The 26,685-nt window shown below is 34.8% G+C and overlaps 2 protein-coding genes across 4 annotated transcripts; one reads left to right on the forward strand and one right to left on the reverse strand.

Moving 5' to 3' along the window:
• Positions 1–2,209: 2,209 nt before the first annotated feature.
• Positions 2,210–2,802, reverse strand: LOC130743747 (uncharacterized protein At4g04775-like). Its single transcript, XM_057595975.1, has 2 exons — positions 2,623–2,802; positions 2,210–2,539 (listed from the first exon to the last, which is right to left on the reverse strand). The coding sequence occupies exons 1-2, from the start codon at positions 2,800–2,802 to the stop codon at positions 2,210–2,212; spliced, it is 510 nt and encodes a 169-aa protein (XP_057451958.1).
• Positions 2,803–20,449: 17,647 nt separating this feature from the next.
• Positions 20,450–26,014, forward strand: LOC130745252 (protein SPA1-RELATED 3-like). Of its 3 annotated transcripts, XM_057597428.1 has the most exons (8): positions 20,460–20,614; positions 20,888–21,945; positions 22,116–22,273; positions 22,949–23,876; positions 23,946–24,092; positions 24,222–24,533; positions 25,382–25,441; positions 25,526–26,014. In XM_057597428.1, exons 2-8 carry the CDS (start codon positions 21,091–21,093, stop codon positions 25,712–25,714), a joined length of 2,649 nt encoding a protein of 882 aa, XP_057453411.1. In that variant the 5' UTR covers positions 20,460–20,614; positions 20,888–21,090; the 3' UTR covers positions 25,715–26,014. The 3 variants fall into 3 exon arrangements, with proteins under 3 accessions (XP_057453413.1, XP_057453411.1, XP_057453412.1); XM_057597429.1 differs by lacking the exon at positions 20,460–20,614 and having other exon boundaries at positions 20,654–21,945; XM_057597430.1 differs by lacking the exons at positions 25,382–25,441; positions 25,526–26,014 and having other exon boundaries at positions 20,450–20,614; positions 23,946–24,138; positions 24,222–24,365.
• The last annotated feature ends 671 nt before the right edge of the window (positions 26,015–26,685 follow it).

The following is a 26,685-nucleotide window of genomic DNA, read 5'->3' on the forward strand; positions in this document are numbered from 1 at the left end:
AAGACAAAGAGATGAAGAATGTGGTGTGGGAGTGTGCTAGAGCAAGAACAATCCCTGAGTTCAATGCTAAGATGGACAAGTTGAAAGATAAAAATGTCCAAGCTTGGAACTATCTGAACAAGTGGCCTAAAGAAGCATGGACTAAGGCTTACTTCAGAGACCATCTCAAGGTTGACAATATTTGCAACAATGCATGTGAGGCCTTTAATGCAAAAATCCTCAAGTATAGGGGGAAGCCAATTCTGACTTTGCTGGAAGAAGTTAGGTGTTACATTATGAGGACAGTGGCAAATAACAAGATGAAGCTGAGGGGGCACCAAGGCATGCTTCCACCACTGCAGCAGAGTAGACTTGAGCACCAGAAAAAAGAGAGTAATGGATGGACACCAGTATGGTGTGGAGATGGTGATGGTTATGAGTATCAACTGCAAAGCTGGGAAGGAACAGTTGGTGTGCATCTCTCAAATGGGACCTGCCACTGTAGGTTTTGGCAATTAACTGGGATGCCATGTAAGCATGTGGTTGCTGCATGTGCACACAAGAATGAGCCTCCAGAAAATTATTGCCATGCTTGGCTGACTATGGGGGCATACAGAAGCACTTATGAGTTCTATGTGCACCCCACTAGAAGCCAACAATACTGGGAGCCAACTGATTATGTTAAGCCACTTCCACCTAAGGTGCCAAAGAGGAAAGCTGGAAGATCAAAGAGGAAGAGGAGAAGAGATGCAACTGAGCAGCAAGTGGCTGGAGGATCAAGGACAAGGCTGAGAAGAATTTATCCAGACATTACATGCACAAGGTGTGGTCTGACAGGTCACAACTCAAGGGGCTGCCACCGCCAAGGTGTGTCACGTATGCCCAGGAATTGGGTTCCACCACCACCTGAGGAGACAGAGAATGGTGAACAAACTGAGAATGGTGGGCAAACTGAAAATGTTGATGCACAGCCAGGGCTGCAAACTGAAATTGATTTGTCTCAAAGTGCACCTAATGAGATTGATGTCTCCCAGCCAAGACATCCAGCACCTGAGGTAAATTATTCTCAAAATTTTACTTCTTCCTTGTACTATAATGAAATTATTAATTCTATTTAATTTCTTGTTGTAGGGAACTTCAAATGCTCCAGCTGATCCAATGCCCACTCCAGCAGCTAGAGGTGGCAGAGCAAGAAGGAGTTCAAGTAGGGGCACAAGAGGTGGTACAGGAAGAAGAGGTGGTACAGGAAGAAGAGGTGGAAGAGGTGGGAGAGGTGCAAATCCTGAAGTCATAAGCCAGCCAACTCCTGAAGCTCCACCTCTACAAAGCCAACCCACTCCAATACCCCATAGGCCTGCATCAGCTCATGCCCCAGCCCGTGGACCTGCCCCTATTGGATATGTTATCTGGCCCAATGCTCCCACTGGAATTGTGCATAGGCCTTCAACAACTGCCATAAGAGCTCCCACAGGAGGGTATAGACCACCCCCTATTAGAGCTCCAATGTTTAGGCCTCCACGCCAATCAAACCCAACTCCTCCCCAAGTCCAGCCAAATTTCCAAGGTAGGAGGAGTTCACCTCCACCAGGTCCAGTTCCAGTTAATCAACAGCTCAATGGAGGCCCTATGACATTCATGCAAACTCCTTCAGTTCCATGGAGGCCTTAATGAAGATGCTTAGGTTTCATTAATATATTACTTTTTGATATCCCCATCCTTATATGATGGTGGAAAGTTGTACTTTTTTTAATCATGTCTCAAACGTGTGGTTTAACTTTGATAATGCTCTTTGGTATCCCCATCCTTAGTATGATGGTGGAAAGTTGTTATTTCCTGGGATCCTGTCTGAAACTTGTTAGCTACTTATTATGGTTATGTGGCCAGTTAAGTTATCTTGCATGAAAGGCCTAGTAGCCCTTTTGTTTATGTTATAAACAAGTTGTCTTGTTATGTTATAAACAAGTTGTTTATGTATGTTGAGCAGGTTGTTTATGTATATTGCAAAATTTCTGTTATAAGTAGGTTGTTTATGTATGTTGAGCAGGTTCTTTATGTATGTTGCAAAATTTCTGTTATAAGCAGGTTGTTTATGTATGTTGAGAAATTAAAATTCATTGGTATACTGTGATAGAAATTTAAATTCATTGATAGAGTTCAATAGACTAATACAGAAAAACAATACATGATTACAAACTGCTTCCCTCCCCCCTCTCCCCTAGGTTCACTCATTCTACACAAACAGTTTCAAAAACACAAAAAAAAACACAGCAAATCCCATGAATATCACACATGATTTCATGAAGTGAATTTGTTGCATATGAGTGTCATTGTTCTTCAGCATAATTCCCTTCATGATCCTAATCTCTTCAACCAAAAACTCATTCTTCTTCTGCATAATCTCCTTCATCATCACTACCTCCTGCAAGAAGGTCTGATTCTGCAACAAAATTTCCTTCAACAGCCTCACTTCTTCATCATTGTTGTTAGGGTTCTGCCCATTTGAAACCACTTCACCTTCTTCTTCAACCCAACGAAAAAAATTACAATTGGACACATGACCCTGCAAACAAACACAACAAAGTTACAAAATGAGGCTTCCAGGTCCATATTCAAGAACAAACTTTGGAAACAAGAGTTACTAACCTTAGGTAAATAGCAACTATAGAAAGCTTTTCCTGGGTTCAAATCAGTCCTCGAGACCCTAACCACAGCCTCTTGACCACATTTGCAGTGAGGAACAACAGCATGCACACGAGAGCTTGAAGAAGCACTGTAATTTCTGCAATTGTTCGGTTGAATCCGCGACTTGGAGCTCCCACTCATTGTGTGTTCAATTGCGACAGAGAGGGAAGGAGAATTCAGATGAAATGACGAAGGAAGCTTGGAAGGTTAGGGTTATGCGAATTAGGGGAATTTGAGATTTTAGGGTTCATCATCATATAAAGGGCTGGAAGGACTAAATTGAAACCTACACAAACATCCACAACGTTAACATTCCACATCAGCTATGATTTAAAAAAAAAAAGAAAATCCATGTCACACGTCCGTTAACGGACGTGAGTTTTTTTTAACGAAGGACCACCAATGAGGGAGATTTGTCACTTCCAGGGACCACGAGCGTCATTTTTGAAGTTTAGGGACTAAGTTGAAGGCGGTGGACACTTTCAGGGACGAACTTGGCTATTTACCCGATTCAAAATCAAGATGTCATTATTTCACATATGCTCCCCTTGGAAAGTTAGACACATAAGGAGTCATGCAGTTTGGAACATTGTTCTTGTCACCATCTTGCCATAAAGAGGTGAAGTGAATGTCCTTCCTATGCATATACTTATCATGCATGAAACATGTATCTTTAAAACTGTAAAATTTTAAGGCTCTGCATTATCTTCAAAAATCTGAATCACAAAGTGCACTAACGCTAGACAAAAAGAAAGAATGTGATCAATAAACCAAAAACACACATGTCACATTTTAGATTCATATGAATGCAGGACAATGCAGAAAAAAGAAACAAAACCTTCTATCAACTATAGAACACATGGTATGAAGTGAAAAATATTTAAAAAATGAGAGGCCACAAACACAAACCATACACCTTTCTCGCAATCATCCCATGACCTGCAACATGGACATCACAAGCTTTGTAATGTTTAAAACATATTTTTTTTTTCGAAAGCAAAAGATAACTTGATAATATAGAAACGAGCAACAAAAGAGCAACCATCTCAAGAAAGAGTATGATTGCTCGCCCTCACCAAAAAATCACTATACACCACCCACAACAAAAGCCCAAGCTCCCTATACAACAAAATACCCGCCAAAACAAAACTCCTAAAAGCTCAAAACAGCAACAACCTCTTATCCCTCAAAACCCCAAAGAACCACCCACCCATCACAAGAACCGCACCAAACAAACAAGCAATCACCTACCAAGAAAGCTAGCTCTATGATGCTTAAAGTTTTGTTTCTCCGTGCAACTGCCAGTGATGCATAATCTTCCTTTTATAGTCCTTAAAGTTTTGTTGTGTGTGCACGACCATGCATGTTTTGACAACCTTCATAGAATATTTCAATTCTATATAAAAGAATTGAACACAAATGAACAACAAAAATTGCATGCAAATCTAATAGCAAAAAAAAAGCACAAAATTTGTTTCTAGTGAAAGTTATGATCAAGAACTATAGGTTATTGAATGTTTCCATTGTACCTTGACATGGAGGCAACCAAGGGTCATCAGCACAATGCCAATATTCTATACCGCAACATTGAAAAGCATAAGCCATGCACTTCATTCCAATATTCTCTTCTCTATCATCAATCACCACCCCTGATAAATTACAGAAAAAACTACAATAAGTTGGAACCATAAAAAAATACATATCCATATTCATATAAGATACATAAGACAACAAATAATTTACGAAGTGCTTAGAAAAGCAAAAGAACTCTATGTAAGATATACATTAAAAAAACATATATAATGAGAGGAAAAAAATTAACTTTTAGAGCGTACCAGGCATCATATTTAGTATTTACATACCAGATGAATGAAAAAAAATCCAACTAACCAAAGATGCGTGGGCAATGTGATGAAAAATATGATATTTAGTCTCATAAACGTAGTATAAATAGCCCCTGGGTAGACAAACAAATCAAAATCAAAATATTACAAAAACAAATCAAAATCTTTCATTTGGTTTGTTTTAGGTGGGTAATGGGTTTTGTTTTTAATTTAAAATATGTATTCAAATATGTATACGAATAGTTTTTGGAAAAAAAGAAAAGTGCATGATTTCATTAAAAAATAGATTATTTCAAAAAATTCTACAATCTACGTATGAGTGTATGCATGATTTGGAAAAAAAAAGGTGCATGATGTATACGGATAGTTTTGTTTTAGAAATCCTTATTTTATACGTTTTTTTTTTTTTAAACAGTTTCTAATCTTCACCTCGACAACAGTTTTTATTCTTTATTTTTTTTTTCAATGCACATTTTGATTTGTTTTAAAAATCTTTATCTTATATGGATGGTTTTTTTTAAAACAGTTTTTAATCTTTATTTGTTTTTTTAATGCAGATTTTGATTTGTTTTGAAATCTTTATTTTTTTAATCTTTATTTATTTTTTTAATGCACATTTAATATTGAACAAAATCTTTATTTGTTTTTTAATGCAGATTTAATATTGAAAAACAAAATTTATTTAATTTTTATTGGGATGTTGTGGGGGCGACACGTGGCAAAACCTTCTAAAAAAAACCTTTCTTTAGTATATTATATAGATAGATTGAATAGATAATATTTATCAAGATAAATGAATATAGTATTTCCCAAGAAATTTTAATAAGACATGAGATAGAATTATGAGATTAAATACCTTCGAAATTGGAGAGGACTTTGACAACTTTGGACTCACAACTTTCAAAGTCCATTGAAACCTTGAATTCCACTATAAAAACCATTAGGTATCTCAAAATGGTCTTAACCTCTCTTTCCTTCACGAGCACATTGCCGCCCTCTTTTTATATTATGTATATCATCCAAATGGAAGAAAAATCATTATATATATATATTAGAATATAGAAACTGTTATGAATATTTTGATGCCCATCAGAGTTAGAAGTCCATGGGCCAGGCCCACATGTATACTTGTTCAACACTCTAAACCTAATAGTATAAATACAAGGGAGTCTGCACCTAGCAGAGCATCCTCATCACACTATTTCTCTATCTCTTGTTCCTCTCTTCTCCTACCTCATTCACTTGCTTACTCTTTATTCATAACACGTTATCAGCACGATAGTCTCTCCATAAAATTCTCAATTCCTAAGTGAAAGAGTAAGTACCACTTCCAGAGTAAGTACCACATCCATGTGGAAGGTTATAATTTTACAATTTTTCTTCTTCTTTTTTCTTCTCCTTCTTCTTCGAATCATTTATCTATGAGTCAAAAGAATAAGCATGAATCCTGAAGATTCATAGCCTTACAGTCCAGAAGCACTGTATTATTTTGCATGAATCAGGAAGATTCATAGCCTTACAGTCCAGAAGCACTGTAATTGAATTATTTTGCATGAATCAGGAAGATTCATAGCCTTACAGTCCAGAAGCACTGTAATTGAATTATTTTGCATGAATCAGGAAGATTCATAGCCTTACAGTCCAGAAGCACTGTAATTGAATTATTTATAAATGAGGAAGATTCATGGCTTACTCTGTACTGTAATTGAATTATTTATGCATGAATCAGGAAGATTCATAACCATACAGTCCTGAAGTACTGGAATGAAATCATTATAAGCCTATGTAGAAAATCACTTTTACGATGATTGGTCATAAGCCATGATAATTATTTATCTTATGCTCTTTTCCTAAATCAATCACCCTATTGATTAACCTTATTATCTATTTTCCAAATTAAATAAATGAAAAAGCAATCATATATATATTATTCTAAAGGTTACCGTGTGGTTGTTTTATATGTGTGGTGCAAATCAATTTTTTCTAAAATTGTGCTATTTATTTGAAGCAAATTGGATATTGATTTAAAAACCAATTTCGTAACAATCTTTGAAAATATTGTTTCCATGATGATTAGATTGTGATACCAAGTAACAAATTGAATATATATTTCATCATTATCATAAAAAACAGTTTCGGAATATATGTGCCTAACCAATAACAAATCAATTTCAGTTATTAAAAGATAGATTTTTTTATTCCAATATATGCTGAATATATATTTTTTTTCATTATAATAATTTCCTTTTTCTTCTTGTTATTCATAGTTAAAAAAAAGTCCAACCTAGCAAAGCTTGAATTCATGGTTCTAGATATCACTGGAGTTCCTTCTTTTATCATAAATGAATATTTAAACAAACTTAGCCATTTGAAATAAACAAAAGAAGAAGACCCTATAGTCTTTTGTCATACATTATAGTTCATGAAGAATTATATCGTTATCATTATAAATGATCAAGTTGATTGAAAGACATGTGTCTATCATGTAAGCTACAAAAGTAGCTATATTAAGGAAGGATTGAGATATTCCTTGAAGTGAATATTTCAACAAACATGACAAAAGTTGTGATCATTTAGATCAACGCATGGTTAAATGTCCCTGAAGAACATCCAATGGCATATATGGTATTGTTTCATGAAATGAAACTTTTGTGGTGGCTCACTAGAAGAAGCCTATGAAATTTCAAAGCAATATCTTAAAATTGATCATTGACACTCTTGAAAAGATCTATTGATCAATAATCTTATATTTTCTATTGAAGAAACAACCCCAGATGCGGTTGCAATCCTAAAAATGGTATTTGAATTCATGGTTGATGTGACCATGATAATGACTCCTCATATCGAAAGTCTTCTTGACACAATGTGGTGGTCAGACAACATGTCCTATTGACACGGTGATGAAGCGAATTGCAGTGCAATTGCTAATGGTTTGTTGAAGGGGAGCATAATAATATGATTGTGACTCACACTTAGGGGGAGAATGTTGAGAATTGAAGTGTGAGTTAGAGTCTCACATTGGTGCATGATCTCATGCTTTCTGCTCCCTTTATCTTCCCCTAAATTGGTATCAAAGTATAGAAAGATAAGGAGCAATATAAAAATATAAAAACTGTTGTTAGATATTGCTTGGATCGGTAGTAATCCAGACATGTAAATATGTCAAACCTATTGCGTTTTCCATTCGATGGATATGAGTTAAAGGAAATTATGAGATGTTGCTTGTGACACAATTTTCATGTACACATATTCCTTATTAATTTGAAAGTCTTGAAGGACTTTATTTACATCTAATTGATGTAACGATAAACTATGGGTTGAAAATATCAAAATCCTTGAAGGATTTAAAATGCCAGAAAATTTTACTTCAAACATTGAAGTATTATTTTGAATGATAAAGTTCTATATATGGAACAAATTGAATGTGATTGACATGCATGACCAGTTAGACCATCCCGAGTCTTATGATGCGAAAGTATATGAATTCATATGAGTACCCATCGAAGAACCTAAAGATTCTTCAATATAATGAATTCTTATATTTTGTTCTCATTATCAATTAATAATTGGTAAAATATATGGGTTTGAATCCCGCATACTCTTGAGTATATTAGATGCGATACATGTGCACGTATTCACTCTTTTATGGGTCATTTAAGTATTTCATAAATTTATCGATGCATCGACTAAATGACCAAATATATGTCATCAACTCTCAATATTGACAGAGTGAAAATTCCAACCTTGATCAAGTTGGTAAATGACATGATTTTGAATATCTAGTTGCACATGTTCGTATTCAAATTATCTAGCTGATTTGTTTAATTAAATGCCTCATATTTATAGCTAGACAATTACATATGAGAACAAATATCCTTATTTATGGACATGTGATATTGCAATTAGCAGCATTGACACGCATCAAGCCGACAATTCATTAGAATTCTCCCCATTGTAATTGGTTCATGGTCAGGAACCTAATATCTCCCATCTAAGAATTTTTAATGTGCGTTATATATTTTTCAATTGCTCCACCACAACGCACTAAGGTGGGACCACAAGGAAAGCTGAGATTATGAAATCAATTTGAACCATTACCGATAGATATTTCATATCTTACTTGTTGTTTCTCAGCATTAGGGGGAGAGGAAATTAAGCAGCTCTGAAAATTTGTGAAGAATGCATATGTACACTCGCACTATGAACCAGAAGTTCAAAAGATGCATTCTCTGACCTAAAAGGAATTATTAAATTCCTTATGTGCTGCAAATACCCTTCTCTAACTTGATATCCCAGTTGGAAAATTTGTCATTATTAGGTTAAGGCATGCCTAAAACTTGGTTCAAAAAATATATATCCTAGAGAAGGATGATGGTCTTGTTAAGGAGGCAAACTATCTTGAAAAGTGTAGAGACTACAAAAATGTTTATTCCTCCTAAAGAGGTTCAGGTACCTGTAATTATTTATTTAAGAGGTCTCATATGATTATGTCTCTACAAGTTAAAACAAGGAACCAAGAATATGAAGAATTGTCGACATGATGAAGTAGCGCTCAATATTAGAAATATGTGCGAGAATCTTGAACCCGAAAATGAATGGGTATGATTGGCCATAAATAGAAGCAATTCATTTGCTGAATTTAAGGGTCTTTGGACCTCATGTCTATACCCTAAAAGTATAAAGACGATAAGACTTAAAGAGTCTTTGTAGTAAAATGAAATAATGTTGTCATATTTAAGACACATGTGACAATCGTGGTGGATACTTGGAGTTACAACATATTGGTATGGCTCACTTGAGATTTATATCTCTATAAAACTCCTTCAAGATTGTAAGATGTCTAAAGCACACAATTCATGTTCTCAACAATGAACAAATTACTAGATTGAGGCAATCTAGATGATTATTTTCTTAAGGACGGTCACAAAATGACCCAACAAACTCATGCATATTTATGATGAGATATGAGATTGTTTATGTCATAATTAATGTTTATTGAGACTCTAGAAGTGCTCACAAAAGCTGTAGATTTGCTAAAGAAAGAATTTGAGATAAAAGAGTTGAGAATGAAACTTTTGTCTAGCCTTATCAATTGAGTATCTAAAGGATGAGGTATTTATGTACCAAAAGACTTATATTGCAAAGGTACTAAAAGGATTATATATGGACAAATCATGTCCACTGTGTAAATAAAGATCCTTTTAGACCTTGAGAAAAGAATGAAGAATTACTTGATCCTGAAGTACCATATTTTAGTGCTATCAAAGCATTATTGTATCTTGCTAGTCATACTCGACTTGATATATCATTTGCTATTAACTTATTAGCAAGATATAGTTCTTCACCTACACAAAGACATTGGAATGGAAAACAAGTGTTTCGTTATCTTAAAGGCACATTAGATATGAGTTTATTTTTTCCCTTTATGTCCAAGCTTAATCTAATTGGTTATGCAGATGCTGGATATTTGTCTAAATATCTCAAACAGGTTACTTGTTTACATGTGGAGGAACAACTATTTCATGGAGATCTGTGAAAGAAACTATGATAGCAACCTCAGCTAACCTTGCAAGAATATTAGCATTACATGAGGCAAGACGAGAATACGTTTGGCTGAGATTCGTGATTCAATGCGTACTTGATATTGGTGATTTGTCATCTTGAAAGATGCCGCCAACAACTATATATGAAGATAATACTACATGCACTACTCAATCAAAAGAAGGATACATCATGGGAGATGGACAAAGCACATATCACCGGAGCTTTTCTTCACTCATGATCTACAAAATAATGGTGACATAGACATCCAACAAATTCGTTCAAGTGATAATTTGGCAGACTTATTTACGAAGACTCTTCCAACTACCACATTTGAAAAGCTTGTGCAGAATGTGGGAGTTCGTCGGCTTAAAGATTTCAATTAAAATGCATTGTACTCTTTTTTCCTTAACCATGTTTTTTCCCATTGGGTTTTTCATGGTAGGGTTTTTAATGAGGCAATGTACAAAGACGAACTATAGAATGATGTACTCTTTTTCCTTCACTAGCTTTTTATCCCACACTGGGTTTTTCCTAGTAAGGTTTTAATGAGGCACATTCTTAAGGGATGGTCATTCAAGGGGGAGTGTTATGAATATTTGGATGCCCATCAGAGTTAGGAGTCCATGGACCAGGCCCACATGTATACTTGTTCAACACTCTAAACCTAATAGTATAAATACAAGGGAGTCTGCACCTAGCAGAGCATCCTCATCACACTATTTCTCTATCTCTTGTTCCTCTCTTCTCATACCTCATTCACTTGCTTACTCTTTATTCATAACACGTTATCAACACGATAGTCTCTCAATAATCCCTAAGTTCTTCCACTTCTCTTTGAAGTGAGTAAGTTCTCCACAATTCCTAAGTTCCTCCACTTCTTTTTCAAGCGAGTAAGTTCAAGCGCATGTAAGAACAGCAACCTTCTCATCTCAAGAAACTGCCAATATCTATCAAGTGAGTAAGTATCAGATCTACATGAAAGACATGTAAGTATATCAACCTTGATAGTTCTCATCTCAAGAAACTATCAATACCCATCAAGTGAGTAAGTATCAGATCTACATGAAAAGTTACAATTTTATATAAAAAAAAATAATAACAATAACAACTAATCAATTAAATTTAAAATAAAACAATAACAACGCAAGTTTTAAAGAAACTTTGATACTAAAAAACGTAACTCTTAGAAATGATTATTATAAAACTGATAAGTAAAGTAAAAGTAAAATTAAGGCTTAAATATGTTTTTAGTCCCTCTAAAATTAGGGTCTTTTGGTTTAGGTCCCTCAAAATTTATTTTTTTGGTACACGCCCTTATTTTGAAAATAATATGGAGGGACAAGCCCCTACTGTGACATTTACCTAACGGACGCTGACATGACATATTTTAGACGAACTTAAACTAAGGATCTATGATTTTAGAGGGACCTAAACCAAAAAACCATGATTTTAGAGGGACTTAAAACTCATTTTTTATCATGTCTTAGGTCCTCTAAAATCATGGTTCTTTGGTTTCGGTCCCTCTAGAACAAAAATAGTATCTTAATTGTCCCTCAAAAAACTCCCTTCGTTTCAATATAAGTGTCCACTTTGAGCAAAAATATTTGTTTCATAATAATTGTCCACTAAGAATTCCAAAGTTGCATTAATTGATGTTTTTCCATATAATACCCCTATGAGAACAATAAATGAGGAGAGATAGAAATACAACTTAAGGGTAAACTATGAAAACAAATAATATAATTTTAAAAGTTAACAATATTTATTACTATTCTTAATATGTGTGCATCTTCTCTAAGAGCATCTCCAATGCTAGGTTTTTAGTTTTTAGTTCTTAGCACTATTCATGTGGGCCCGTACTGCCACATGTGCTTAAGCAACTCTTTGCAGATTTTACTTTAATCAGGAGTTCTTAGTTCTTAGTTCTTAGCACTATTCATTGCACAATACCATTATATTAGTAATATTTTTTATTTTCATGTAATTTTAATACTTTGCATATTTTGTTCCAACCATTATAATATTCATCTGGTCACACAATACCACAATACTAATTTAATACTTAAATTAAATCAGTTGATGAATGAGAGAAAAATAATAATTTTTTATGCTAAGAACTCAAAACACTCCTTATATAAGAATTAGTTCTTATTTTTAAGAACTAAGAACTCCACGTCAACTCCCTCCAATGGTAAAAACTAAGAACCTTGCATTGGAGATGCTCTAAAACTCTAAGTGAATACTTATTCTGAAACAAAGGAGTAGATAAACATCTCTGGAAGAATACGTGACTTGCTGATCATTTACTATAGTTACTTTTGCAGAGTATTGGAAAATCAAATAATTAAAGTGAAAATTTATGGCGAAATATACTTTATGGGCAAAACTGCAAAATAAATTAATGGAAGTGGTTAATTTTTTATGGGCATAAATAATTTGGTTGTTTTTAATATGCAAATGTTAGTTGTTGTTTTTTTAAAGTTAAATAGATAGATTTATATATATAAGAAATGTTGAGAAACAAGCCTTCTCAACGACATGGGTACAGTTAGTTGTTAGTAATGTTAGTAAATTAGTCTCCCTCAGGCTCTGAACACTGGACCCTTCACCCCACCCAACTCTTATATCCCCTAACTCTTACCACTTGAGCTAGCCATGTTGTTTCCCCTATACAATTTATTTCATCATTTTTGGTTGAACTTTTATGGAGTATACAAATTTCCCCATTTTGACGTTTTATGCAACTTTCAACAACTACTCCATGTAGTAGTTTTTGTTATGAATAAAGAGTAAGCAAGTGAATAAGGTAGGAGAAGAGAGGAACAAGAGATAGAGAAATAGTGTGATGGAGATGCTCTGCTAGGTGCAGACTCCCTTATATTTATATTATTAGGTTTGGAGTGTTGAACAAGTATACATGTGAGTCTGGCCCATGGACTCTTAACCCTGATGGACATCCATATATTTCATAACACTCCCCCTTGGATGATCATCCCTTAAGAATGTGTCTCATTAAAACCTTACTAGGAAAAACTCAGTGTGGGATAAAAACCTAGTGAAGGAAAAAGAGTACATCACTCTATAGTTCGTCTTTGTACATTGTCTCATTAAAAACCTTACCATAAAAAATTTAAAATTATAACATTTCACATGGATGTGGTACTTACTCTGGAAGTGGCACTTACTCTTTCACTTATGAATTATGGAGAGACTATCGTGCTGATAACGTGTTATGAATAAAGAGTAAGCAAGTGAATAAGGTAGGAGAAGAGAGGAACAAGAGATAGAGAAATAGTGTGATGGAGATGCTCTGTTAGGTGCAGACTCCCTTGTATTTATATTATTAGGTTTAGAGTGTTGAACAAGTATACATATAAGTCTGGCTCATAGACTCTTAACCTGATGGGCATCCATATATTTCATAACAGTTTATTTTATTTTATTTTGAAAACCATATAGTAGCTTTCTTTTGGTACACTATATAGTAGCTTCAGATTAGGGGTGTTCGCGGATTGGATTGGATCGGTTTTGAGGAGAAAAATCATCCGATCCGATCTCATCGGTTTTATAATTTTGTCATCCAATGGATTTTTTACTAAATTCAAATCCGAACCAATCCGATCCAATCTATAGCGGTTTGGATTGGATTGGATTGTTCGATTTTTGTTTCACTTTTTTATACTTTGAAATTGTGTTGTATAAAATTTAAAAATATATAATATATGATAAATACAATGATACATAATTTATAACATTAATATAACATTCATAAATTATAACATAGTCAACATATTTTAAAATTATGATTATAATTGTTTACTTTGATGCATGTATATAGTAAACTTTGATGCATGTGTGATATAATCAATATATATACAATAAATATGTACTATGTAAGTGTAAATGGAATGATATATGTATAACTAAAAGTATACATATTTGTGAATGTTCGGTTTGGATTGGATTGGTTCGGTTTTGGAAATCAAATCCGAAATCCGATCCGATCCAATAAATAATTTCGGTTTTTTCAATTTTCAGTCCGTTCGGTTTTCGGTTTGATTGGATTTCGGTTTTTTTGGATCGGTTTGTCGGTTTTGTTTGGATTAGTTCGGTTATGAACACCCCTACTTCAGATCATATACTTTAGTCTATATATGTGGTATATGATATATCAGCTATTTAAAACTTTTTGTTTATTTTTCATCTAAAATAGTACATGGACTAATATAGGGTTTGTGGCGAACCAAGTTGTCGCAAAATGGCCCGGAGAACTTTTAGCCGAGGTTGAAGTTGGGGCCATGAACAAGTCAATCACCTACTAGTTACTACTGAGCTAGGGAGATGTTTAAATTCATAATTCGTACATAAATACAATTTCAAAGAGATCGTCCAATCCTCTTTCCCATTAATGTAATTATTAGGATCTCTCGTTCAAAAAAAATTATTAGGATCTCTTAATATTCTCCTCCTCTTTATGTAATTTCCTAATTGTTTCTTTAATTGTAATCTAAATGAAGGAGCTTCTCCATACATCGTAAAACAATGTTCATTACGAGAATTCTTAAAGGTTAGGCTTTGTCAACCTGATTCTTAGGCATTTTCCACAAAGAGCATGCTATATATCATCTGTTTGTATTGTTCGAATAGATATTATCTAAACAACAATAATTTAACTGTGCAAGTTACATGAAAAATATGATACCAAACCTAAATGTCTTATTGAATGAAAGGTATTACAAACATAACAACTTTGTTGTTGTTCACTAACTTTGTTTGTTTACTATGTTTAGCCGCCGAAAGGGAATACTTCAAATGGGTTGAATGAATTTTGACTTTTGTTACTGATTTTACAAGATTATCAAGTAAGCACCCCAATCCTACTCATTTTTACTGGATAAGATATATATACATCTCGCTTTCACAAATTTGCCTTAATATATATAATCATTTAGTTAGCAGGTTTTTTTTCTTCCCCTGTTTAAGGTCTCTCCAATTGAATTCACTTTACGACTTTATACTTTTTCTGGTCCCATTTGTGGGGGTATATACAATCCCAATTTCATTACTGTTTTATTGGGCGTGGGAATCTGGAAAAATCTATGCATGCAAACTTGGCTTGTGGCTTTCTGTGGGCGATGCCTTTCACCAGCTAAGGGGATTTGTATTGGACTCCCTAGCTCCCATCCTATCAGTGTCAAAATTACGCACTTTTTATGGTGTACTTAATTTCTCTCGCAATTTTGACCATGTGTAGATTAAAGGTCTTTCAAAAATACGTTTCTTAAAAATTAAACTCTCCATGTAAAGTTTAAACAATCACGTTTAACTACTGCGTTCAACACGCTTTGATGTCAAAGTTACACACTCACTTTGTAGTTTTTTTCCTTCTATTTTTGTTTCAATAATAATTAGAGGAAAACCTGTTAGAAAATTTCGAAACTAAAAATTAAATATACTGCCAAGGAATAAATGTTGAGAGACATCAAACATATATTCAAGGGGAATTACATATATTAATCAAATATACCACATATTATACAATCAGAATCAAACAGTAATTAATGATAAAGAAATAAGAGAAAGAGTTTAGATGAAGCATGGGTTGAAGCGCGTTGGACGCTGTCCTTAGAGAGAAAACGCCCCCACTACACACATGGTAGAATGAGAACTTAAATGCGTTCCTCTCCCAAAATACGTCAACCCGCCGGACCAATTGTGTGCAGCGAAAGATCCCGAACTGATGACCAAGTTTGTGCTCTCAAGAAAACTTCATCAAAACTAGTAGAAAAGAGAAAAGCTAGGTATGCAAAAGATGAAGGGGAAAAGTTTATGCTCTGTAACGTATTTTTTTTTAACTTGACAAAGTGTCACATATAAAATAGGTAATCTGAAGTCAGGCAAGTTTGTAACCGTCAACAAGTGAATAGGAGTTTGTTTCTTGACTCCTTTGAAGCAAGCTTCATGTGGGCTAAAAAATCGGAAAACATGTTACTTCACTTTCTGATACATTTTCAACAAGTAAACAATTAGTAAATAATATAATATTAATTAAAATATAAGAAAATAAAATAGTAGTTAAAATAAAATATCAATTATATTTAAATCATAATTTTAAATTGAAATAAATAAATGTAATTTTTCCAACAAAACCTAAAGCAACCTTTTTTTTTCCCTGTAGGATAGCTCAAGTGGTAGGAGCTGGAGACATATGGGTTGTGTAGGGGAGATTCATAGATCAATTTCTAGTGGGTGCAATTTATCTTTCCGATGTAAAAAAAAAAAACAACATTTTTTTCTCTTCGTCCGCAAAAGATGAAGCATTCTTCCATTATATTTCAAGCTATATAACCTCCCTCCCTGCATGGTATAGGGCGGGGTGTAGTTTATGGAACTACAGTGTTTTGAAGATTCAATCTAAACATGCTAATGGACCGTTATGGGGGGGGGGAGGCTTGCTATCTAATGCCAAATTAACTATTAGAAAAGAATTATTTTTTTGTAAATGAGGAAAAGATATTAGAAAAGAAAGCTTAATTCTCCCTATCCAAACACAAATTTTAAATTTTATATGCAAATTGAGGCAAATCTCCCAACAGGGAAACAAAATTGAAATAATTTATGTGACTTCACACTTTCTAATATCAACAAGAACATCATTAATTAACAAATAAAAAAATGCATGAGGAGGTGAGGTAATTGAGTGAGTGAGTCACTAAAGAACTTTAATTCGAGTTAGTTGTAACAAACTTGCATGATTGAGATGAGGCCAAGCCGGCCAATGTATTAGAATATGTTTATTTGGCCTCTCCAAGATTCCAACTAAAAGACAAGTTTGTAAGCTTAGGTAAGGACTAATGAATGATCAAATGAATACTATATTAATCTACGATATAGGAAGGAAAACTAAATGTTCTATAGCTGAAAAAGAGCTGAGACAAAAAATTATATGCATCACTGTTTCACAATAACTTATCCAAAAAAGCAAAAGTGCAAAAAGCACTTCTTGGTTGGCAAGAACAGATGGGCGCAAGTAAATCCAAGTTCGGACTTGAAAGCAAAGTGCTTTTTTATTTATGATTAAAAGGTGATTCCATTTTTACATTTACAGAAAAATGATTCTTCTAAAATCAATTAGACCTTAATTTTCTCATTACTTTAGCATTGTGAAGAATTGGGTTGTTAAGCAATAAAAATGTGAACAGTTTTTTTTTGTTTTATGGGTTGCCCTCTCCAGAGATTGAACCATGAACCTCCCTATCCAACCTACATATATATCTCATAATTCTTACAACTTAAGTGGTGTGAACCGGTTAGATGTATGTTTTTACATTGACAGTGTATATTCTTTTTTTTTAACAGTAAATATTCATTAAATTAAAAAAATATTGTATTGGTAGCATTTTCACATGTCCACTGTTATGGGCTTATGGCCTTAACTCACTTATTTTGGTCAACTGCCTTAACTCACCTTTTTTTTTGGTCAATTGAAACTGATATTATAACAGAGGCCCAAGGCCCAAGGCTCGACCAAAAAAAAGATACTACTTTGACAAAAAAAAAAAGATACTACTTAACACTTACATCGACCAAAAAGAAAATGAAAAGGACTCGCTTACTTAAGTTACCATTTTTTCAAAAAAAACTTCTCAATATAAGGCTATTTATGAGTTTTTTTATAGACAAATGTTAGTTGTTAGTAAATTAGTTCATACTCAGTGTTCGAACCCTTAACCCTTTATCAGTGGCGGATCCAGGACCCAGGGTCAAGGGGTTCAAAATATATAGGGGGTAAGAGCATTTTTTTAGTGAGATGAGTAAGTAAGTGTGGGTTTTTGGTTCAAATAGGTGCAAAACTTGGTCTTCTAATATAATTTAAAATTTTAAGAGGGTTAAAAAAATTATATAGGGGGGTAAGTGCAATTTTTTTTCCAAGGGGTTCAAATGAATTGTAAGCTGAATCCACCATTGTCCTTCATCTCACCCAACCCTTATGTCCTCTAGCTCTTACCACTTGAGCTAACATTCGGTGACAATGTCATTCATGAGTACACCAAATATTAAATAATAGCATAAATTTTGAGATTATTTGTATAATTTTAAGGTATATTTAATTGATCTTATATGCATTGAAAGTGTAAAGAGTTTTACACACATCCAATCATATTTCTCTATATTTTATTTTATATTGGTCTTAAAAAAATTAAAGATCTATTTTATGCTAGAATATTTAAAATAAATATTAAATTATTTTCTTAGTACACTTACCTACCAGGCAAACCAATAGCCACAGTGTCAAATAACATACAAGCCAGATCAAAGGTTTCACAACTACATGAGCACCATGTTTGTTTGTTGAGATGACTAAGACAGTAAATGAACATTTCGTGTAATGACTCAACTTGGATTAGTAGTGCCTCTCTAACTCCAGTGGTGGTGCTTGGCCTTGGAGGTACCTCGAAAGACACTAAGTTAGTTGAGAGAATTGAGAGAGAATTTTAAAGTATGACAATAAGTTAGTATGAGAGAATTGAGAGAGAATTTTAAAATCACAGAAAAACAATGAATAGGTAAAATGAGTAATGCTACAACCGAACTTGTATTTAAAGAAATGGCGACTGCTACATTTTGTGATTATGGGTCTCTAGGAAGTCGTAGTGAGATAATACTTACTGTTGACCCATTGATATAAGGGTATTTCTTATCATATTTCAATTTACTTTTTGTAAATGAATAATAGAACCTGTATTTATAAGGTCGGTATATGTGTCAACTGTCTCTATAGATGTAAGGGAAGCCCTTTAGTGGAGTTTTCGAGCGCATGGTTAGCTTGGTGTCGTCATGCTTTAAGTGTTTCATCTCGACCCTTTGTGAGGCTGCTTGGACACTTTGCTAGTTGGACCAGGGTGGTCCTTTTCTGTACCAGGGTGGTCCTTAATAGTGTCTTCTTAAGAGCAAACCCTTGAGGATAGGTTATGTCGCCGTCGAACCTTATGTCTTGAGAGCCGGCTAGAATAAAATACAATATAAATACTAAATTGAGTTATTTAATAGAAAAATTCTTCTCCTTTATCTTCTTCTTCCAATCACACTAGAAAAATCATTTTCCTTCCTCTTTTTCTTATTCTAATCATCATCACATTTAACCACAACAATACCTTCACCCAAATGACCAACATCAATGCACTACCATTATAAAACACATTTCACTTGTTTGAGAAGTTTATGCTTAAATAAGCCCGAAACTATCACAATATGTATACTCAAATTCATGAAGATGGAAGTTAAACTATTTAATAGATAAATCAACCAAACAGAAAGCAAAAGCAAGGGACTTCAACACCATATATAAGAAAGAAAGAAACCGAAAGAAGGTGCAGTGTCTTCTCCTTCAATCCCTTTGGACGCGTAGTGTCATCTTAGAGAAATTAGAAGAAATTTTTTTGAGGATGAAGAAATAAGGTCAAGAAGGAGAGACAGAGGGAAAACCAGTTGCAACAATATTGGAGAGAGTGCATCTAACCATGGTGCGGGTGATTGGGGCCTCAGATTGTTGGCTTGGGGGAACAGTTGGGTTGGCGAGGAGAGGGACCTGGCGCGAGTTTAATATTGGAACTTGGTGGTTCACGATCTGGGTGATGGTAGTGCATTAATGTTGGTCGTTTGGGTGAGGGTTTTGTTATGGTTTGGTGTGATGATGATGGGAAGAAGAAGATGAAGAAAAATGGTTTTATTTTGGGGCGTGATTGGGAGAAGAAGGTGAAGGAGAAGAGTTTTTATGGGTTGATTAATTTATTCAACCTAATTTAATAATATTTTATTAATAAAAAATGACATGACATTTGAGAGTTTTCAGTCCCTATAAAATAAAGGTCTTTTAATATTAGTCCATCGTTAGCCACGTTTTTTGTAACAGAGCTTGACGGTAGAGACTAAAATCACACTATTATTTTGTATTTAAAGGCTAAAATCAAACTAAAATATCATAGGGCCAAAACTAAAAGACCTCTAATTTATAAGGATTTCCAACATATTTAAGCCTAGGTGCAAGTTACTCAAATTTAAGTCTCCTTTAACCCCGCTTGAGGCCATGGTAGCGCCACGTCCTATGTTTGTAATAAAGCGGGAAGATAACGAAGATGAAGAGGAAAGAAGAGGTGGAGGTACTACTCTTGAGTCTTGAAGCTATAAAAAAATGGTAAAATAAATAAAGTAATAATAACAAGTCAAATAGATACCCAATACGGAAACAAAGGATGAGAGGGTGTGAAAAATACCGCAAGTTTTACTCATTAAAAATTCTCCAGCAATCTTTGTAATCTACTATTTGATTTATTAACTAATATTTATTTATGTGGGGGAGGTTTTGTTTTGTTTTGTTTTGTACTTTTGTTTATTACTTTATTTATCTTTTGTTGGTCCCTTTTTTAATGATTTATTATGTTGGACAATTTATGAGGTTGTGGCGCTACCTTCACTGTGCTTATGCAAACTAGAAAGTCTTGTTGTGTGGCTGTGTTTCTGAGGCTGTCTAAACTGAAACAAGAGATCTTCTTATTGTGATACTGGTACACCTCTCTCTCTCTCTCTCTCTCTCCTTCTTCTTCTTCTTTTCTCTATGTTATGTTCTTTCTTTTTCTTTGTTTCTGTCTCAGTACACGTGTATGTTTTCTTAACTCTAATGGGTGGTGGAGAATTCTGATCAATTTGGATAAAATTTGGTCATTTTTTAAGGGTCTATGTTGTTTTTCCTAGTCTTCTATGTTGTAGTTGAGATACAGGTTTTCTTTTAAGTTTGGTTTGAATATTGAATAGCTTTTAATCTTTTGATAACTTGACAGGAAGTTGTGATCAAGTTTAGTGTGAAAAAAAGGCTGAAAGTTTGATTTTGAAATTGGTTCCTTGTGGTTAGCTCTGACTTTTGAAATGAGTTTTGAGTTAACATGGTGATTTTGGAGGTGCAAGAGTGTAAATCATGTTGGAGGAGTCCTCTGTTTCATGGATTTGATGTACCTGGCCTACATGCAACTCTAGTTGGATAACAATGGAGGGTTCTTCTGGGTCTGGTTTCCATAATTCTGACAGTTCTAGGGCACTGAATAGTTCTGGAGTCTCTGACAGGAATCAAAGGCCTCATTGTCCTGAAGGAAACCCCTTCTCTGGTGAGGCAGCATCACATGATTCTGGTTTTAGAAAGGAAAGGGATTGGCTTCTGTTGGCACAAGGTGACCAGCATAAGAGCCTAGGTGGGTTTTGTGAGGATGAGGTGGAGGCTGATCCTCTTATTTGTTCTGTTGAATGGGGTGATATTAGCTTGAGGCAATGGTTAGATAAACCCGAACGATCCGTAGATCTGTTCGAATGCTTGCATGTGTTTAGGCAAATTGTAGAGATTGTTAATGTAGCGCATTCTCAGGGAGTTGTAGTTAACAATGTGAGGCCTTCATGCTTTGTCATGTCATCTTTCAACCATATCTCATTTATTGAATCAGCATCTTGTTCGGATACCGGCTCGGATTCTTTAGGAGAGGGAGTGAACTGCCAAGGTGTAGTAGAGGTTAAAACTCCAACATCTCGCTGCCCACACGATGTGCATCCGCAGAGTTTCGGAAGTGAAGACTTTATGCCTGCCATGATTTCAACAACTGCTCTTTCAGATTCTAGCTGCATGCTGTCAAGTGCTGTGTATGCTGCTCGTGCATCGTTAATAGAAGAAACAGAAGAGAACAAAATGAAAGATAGGAGGAAGGATGAAGAAGTAGAAGGAAAGAAGCAATCGTTTCCGATGAAACAGATACTGCTAATGGAGATGAGTTGGTACACTAGTCCTGAAGAGGCTGCTGGTACTCCTAGTTCATGTCCTTCCGATGTTTATCGATTGGGAGTTCTCCTTTTTGAGGTTTATTTCATGATATAAATTGTACAATTCTTTAGTTCTTGTATTTTAATTTGGTGCTTTATATACTTTATTTTCTTGTTGTTGTTGTTACAATGGAATTACGATATAGTGTTGAAACACCCTACTTACATTTCAATGCATTCTAACTTGATTATTGTACATGTGAACAGCTATTCTGCCCACTCAGCTCAAGAGAAGAGAAAAGTAGAACCATGTCTAGCCTCAGACATAGAGTTCTTCCTCCACAGATACTTCTAAAGTGGCCTAAAGAAGCTTCATTTTGCTTATGGTTACTACATCCAGACCCAAATAGTCGTCCAACCCTGGGGTAGTTTATCTTCATCACATTAATTTTGCATGTCAAATATACAATTACCAGTCATTTGTTTTCCAATTAGCAATAATTTTGAATTAGATCCTTATAAGCTGCTTTTACATTGAATTTCTGTAAGCTTCAAGGTCTTTGGGCTACATATCTCCTTAATCTAAAGCCAATTATGAAGTGCCTATTTTAGAAACTAATTAGATAAAACAATATTATGTGGTGAGTTTTACAGTGCTGGATCAAATTAGCTTTCTTAAGAAGTTGTATCAGATAATGATGTTTTTGCTGAAGGTGAAAGATAAGTAATAAATCATTTTCTAATTGCTGACTGATTTAAATTTTTTAGGAATTGCTTGGCTAAATTTGAGTTTGCAAATATTCATGGGAACTTTAAGGCTTTAATTGTCTTTGGGCAGGAGTCAGCCAATTCTTCACATATACTAAAAGTATGCATCTAGTGCCTGCGACCATTTGTTCACAAAACTTATGCTGACCTTTGTTATGAGTTTTCAATAAGGAGATCTAATCTTATATATCTAAATTTCTTCATTTGAGTAGCTTCTCTAGACATTTCTATTTAATATTAGCTAATAATAAAGATTGTGACTGATCAACCTGTTTTTTATCCTGTAATAGTCATCACATATTTTTTAAACCATTTGTTTTATTGTTTATCAGGGAGTTGTTGCAGAGCGAGTTTCTTAATGAACAGAGAGATGATATGGAAGAACGTGAAGCAGCAATAGAGCTTAGGGAAAGGACAGAAGATCAGGAGTTGTTGCTAGAATTCCTTTTGTTACTTCAACAGAGAAAACAGGAAATTGCAGAGAAGTTGCAACATACTATCTCTTTTCTGAGTTCAGATATTGAAGAAGTGACCAAGCAGCAAACTAGATTTAAAGAGATTACTGGTGATGATCGTTCAGCTTCAAGTTTCCCATCCATGACAATTGTCGACAGCAAGGATTCGGCTCATATAGGAACTAGAAAACGAGTCAGACTAGGGATGCGTGTTAAAAATATTGATGAATGTGAGGATAACATAGGTGATGATGAGATAAATCAGGGAAGTTTTCTTTCAAAAAGTTCACGGCTAATGAAAAACTTCAAGAAACTGGAGGCAGCGTACTTTCTAACAAGATGCAGACCAGCCTACTCAGCGAAACCGGTGGTTAGACATTCTGCGATAGCAAATGATGGTAGAGGTTCTTTTGCTGCTACTGAAAGAAGTTTCATCAATAACATATCATCAAAAGAACAGGGAAGGGATGGTACAAGTGCTTGGATAAATCCTTTCCTTGAGGGTTTGTGCAAGTACTTATCTTTCAGTAAGCTGAAGGTTAATGCAGACCTGAAGCAAGGAGATCTTTTACATTCTTCCAACTTAGTATGCGCACTCAGTTTCGATCGAGATGGAGAGTTTTTTGCTACTGCGGGTGTGAATAAGAAAATCAAAGTGTTCGAATGTGATACAATCATAAATGAGGATCGTGATATCCACTATCCAGTAGTGGAGATGGCTAGCAGGTCAAAGTTAAGCAGCATATGTTGGAACACATACATCAAAAGTCAAATTGCTTCAAGTAACTTTGAAGGTGTTGTACAGGTAAGTCAAATGCCATTCAGAAATTGTTTATGGTTTCTTTAACAATATTTAACTTCTAATCTTATTCAGTTATGGGATGTGACAAGAAGTCAAGTACTGTCTGAGATGAGGGAGCATGAACGGCGGGTGTGGTCCATAGATTTCTCATCAGCGGACCCGACAATGTTGGCAAGCGGAAGCGATGATGGTTCCGTTAAGCTATGGAGTATCAATCAGGCAATTCCATTTTTGCACTTCGTGGATGAACGCTTTGAAACTAAACGTACTGCAGTCTTTTTGCATGTTTTATATGTTTAATGCGGGATGTATAATGAGTTGTTTCTCTCACCTGGGCTGTTACTGCAGGGAGTTAGTGTCGGTACCATCAAAACGAAGGCGAATGTATGCTGTGTTCAGTTCCCTCTGGATTCTGCTCGTTTCCTTGCATTTGGTTCTGCGGATCACCGGATATATTACTATGACCTCCGCAACTTAAAAGTGCCACTTTGTACTTTAGTTGGACATAATAAGACTGTGAGCTACATCAAGTTTGTAGACAATGTGAACCTTGTGTCTGCATCCACAGATAACACTTTGAAGCTCTGGGATTTATCTACGTGTTCATCTCGTGTTATAGACTCTCCAATTCAATCATTCACGGGTCACATGAATGTTAAGGTATACCTGTTGATAACAGAAACTAATGTATTTGCTGTCATATGAATTTTCAATTATATCTGCCCAATGTTTTTGTTTTATGGTCACTCATTGAACTTGATACCACTTTTATGTGTGTATGCAAGAGTCTCCCACCCTCAATTAAATGATTTTCCTCAGTAAATAGAGATTATAATCATAGTAGTGTGATAATTTGAACTGCCTGCTTCCTTTGTCTTGTTTTGGGGGTAAACGAAGAAGCTGAAATCTGCCTCTTCTTTGAAAGATCTTGTGAGTATATATTTAGCATCCCCTCCTAAAATACCTCCCAAAATGCATTACTATAGGGGACCCCATTGACTTGGTTTTAGTTTAACAGATTCCAGAGCTTTCATTCAAATCAATATTTTACATAGTTGGTTTTAGTTTAATCTTTTCAAACACCCAATGAATTAATGATATCTTTCTAGGAGACCTGCCTGTTCAAGTGTTCCTGGCCTAGTGGTTGATTCTTTTGGGTCAATAGGTATTGAGATCTGACGAGTTTCGTGTACTCCTTGTTCATGGAGTATTATATCTTCTTGATATTTGAGATCCACTTCCTGTTCTAACTAATTGGTGGGTTTGTGTCTTGAAATTTGGGTTAGGCCTAACTCTACCCCAACAGCTAGTTTAGGGATGAGGGCTACTCTACCTCTTCTAAACACTTATTTGGCTAAATCTTTAGTCAATGTGGGACTTGTGTGAGAGGATTATTTTCTATGTTAGGACTATCTAGCCTTAATTTCCACAACATTTCATGTAGTAAATGTTTCAGTTTTTGAGGGATCATATATGATCTTTGCTGATGCATCCTCCCTTTGTTGCAGAACTTTGTTGGATTATCAGTATCTGATGGTTATATTGCTACTGGTTCAGAGACAAATGAGGTATATATTTCATGTCACTTTGTATCAGTTTTCCTACAAATGACTTTGCAAAACTACTGAATATAATTCTTCTATGTGGATTAGGTGTTCATATACCACAAGGCTTTCCCCATGCCAGTATTGCAGTTCAAGTTTCAGAATACAGATCCACTTTCAGGGCATGAAGTGGATGATGCTTCACAATTTGTGTCCTCAGTTTGTTGGCGCGGTCAATCCCCAACCTTGCTTGCTGCAAACTCCACTGGGAATGTCAAAATTCTGGAGATGGTTTAAGTTAACCTTTCTACACAGCAATCTACATATTATGATAGAGTTTTCTGTGTAAGATGAGGAGACACAAACACAATCTTTGTTATACAGAGGGGTATACAAATTCCTTCATAATTACTTGAAATTTGTAACATAACAAATTTTTGCCTTATTAGATCATAGCGGAAGCAGTTAAAAAAAAGAAGAGTGAGATTGATCTCTTGACAAAAAAAAGGTCCTGTAGATCAAGTGCTACATGGGAAAAGTTAAATGTCCAAAATCTATTTTATGATCCTTATTCAATTTTATATATTCATTTACCTACAGGGAAAGCTACTATTTTCATGTAGAAGTCAGTGATATTTACATCCAATGAACTTTATGATATTGCTTTTCTTTTTTGATGTTGCTTTTCATGTGTTCTAATTTATATATTCATTTACCTAAATGTCACTATCTATAGCTTTTTATGAGCTCTAATGTGGCAACCTTTGATTAGTTGAATGTTGAGTTACTATGTAAAAAGTGGTCCCCCTCCCTATGTGGAGGGAATGTTTAGAAGCTGTTAATTACAATTTTGGCCGTTGCTTATGTTATTTTGGACCGGGGATAATAATGATCAAATATAGTCTTTTTTTATTTAAATATCATAAAAGAAAATGACGCTTTTTTTTTTGGCCAATGGTTTTAAACAATCATATTCTTATTTTCTTGTTTGACTCTTTAAATCGTGGATCAGGGAGTGCAAAGGGCAAACAAGTTTCTTAGTCATAAATACCACAGTAGAGTTGCCACAGTACAACTTCAATGGCCTAGGAATATAGTCTATAACCCTAAGCCCAAATATGAAAATTTTCAAACCATATATCAAGGTAGCCTCAAAACAAGAAATGAAGACGACCTCAATAGTAACCAGATGCTGATTTTCAAGTTCCAATGAAGCTAACGTAGTCTAAACCGAAGTAGTCAACCACTTCTAGATCACCATTTTGTTT

Source organism: Lotus japonicus, chromosome 3 (assembly GCF_012489685.1).
Source record: "Lotus japonicus ecotype B-129 chromosome 3, LjGifu_v1.2".
Classification (NCBI taxonomy): domain Eukaryota; kingdom Viridiplantae; phylum Streptophyta; class Magnoliopsida; order Fabales; family Fabaceae; genus Lotus; species Lotus japonicus.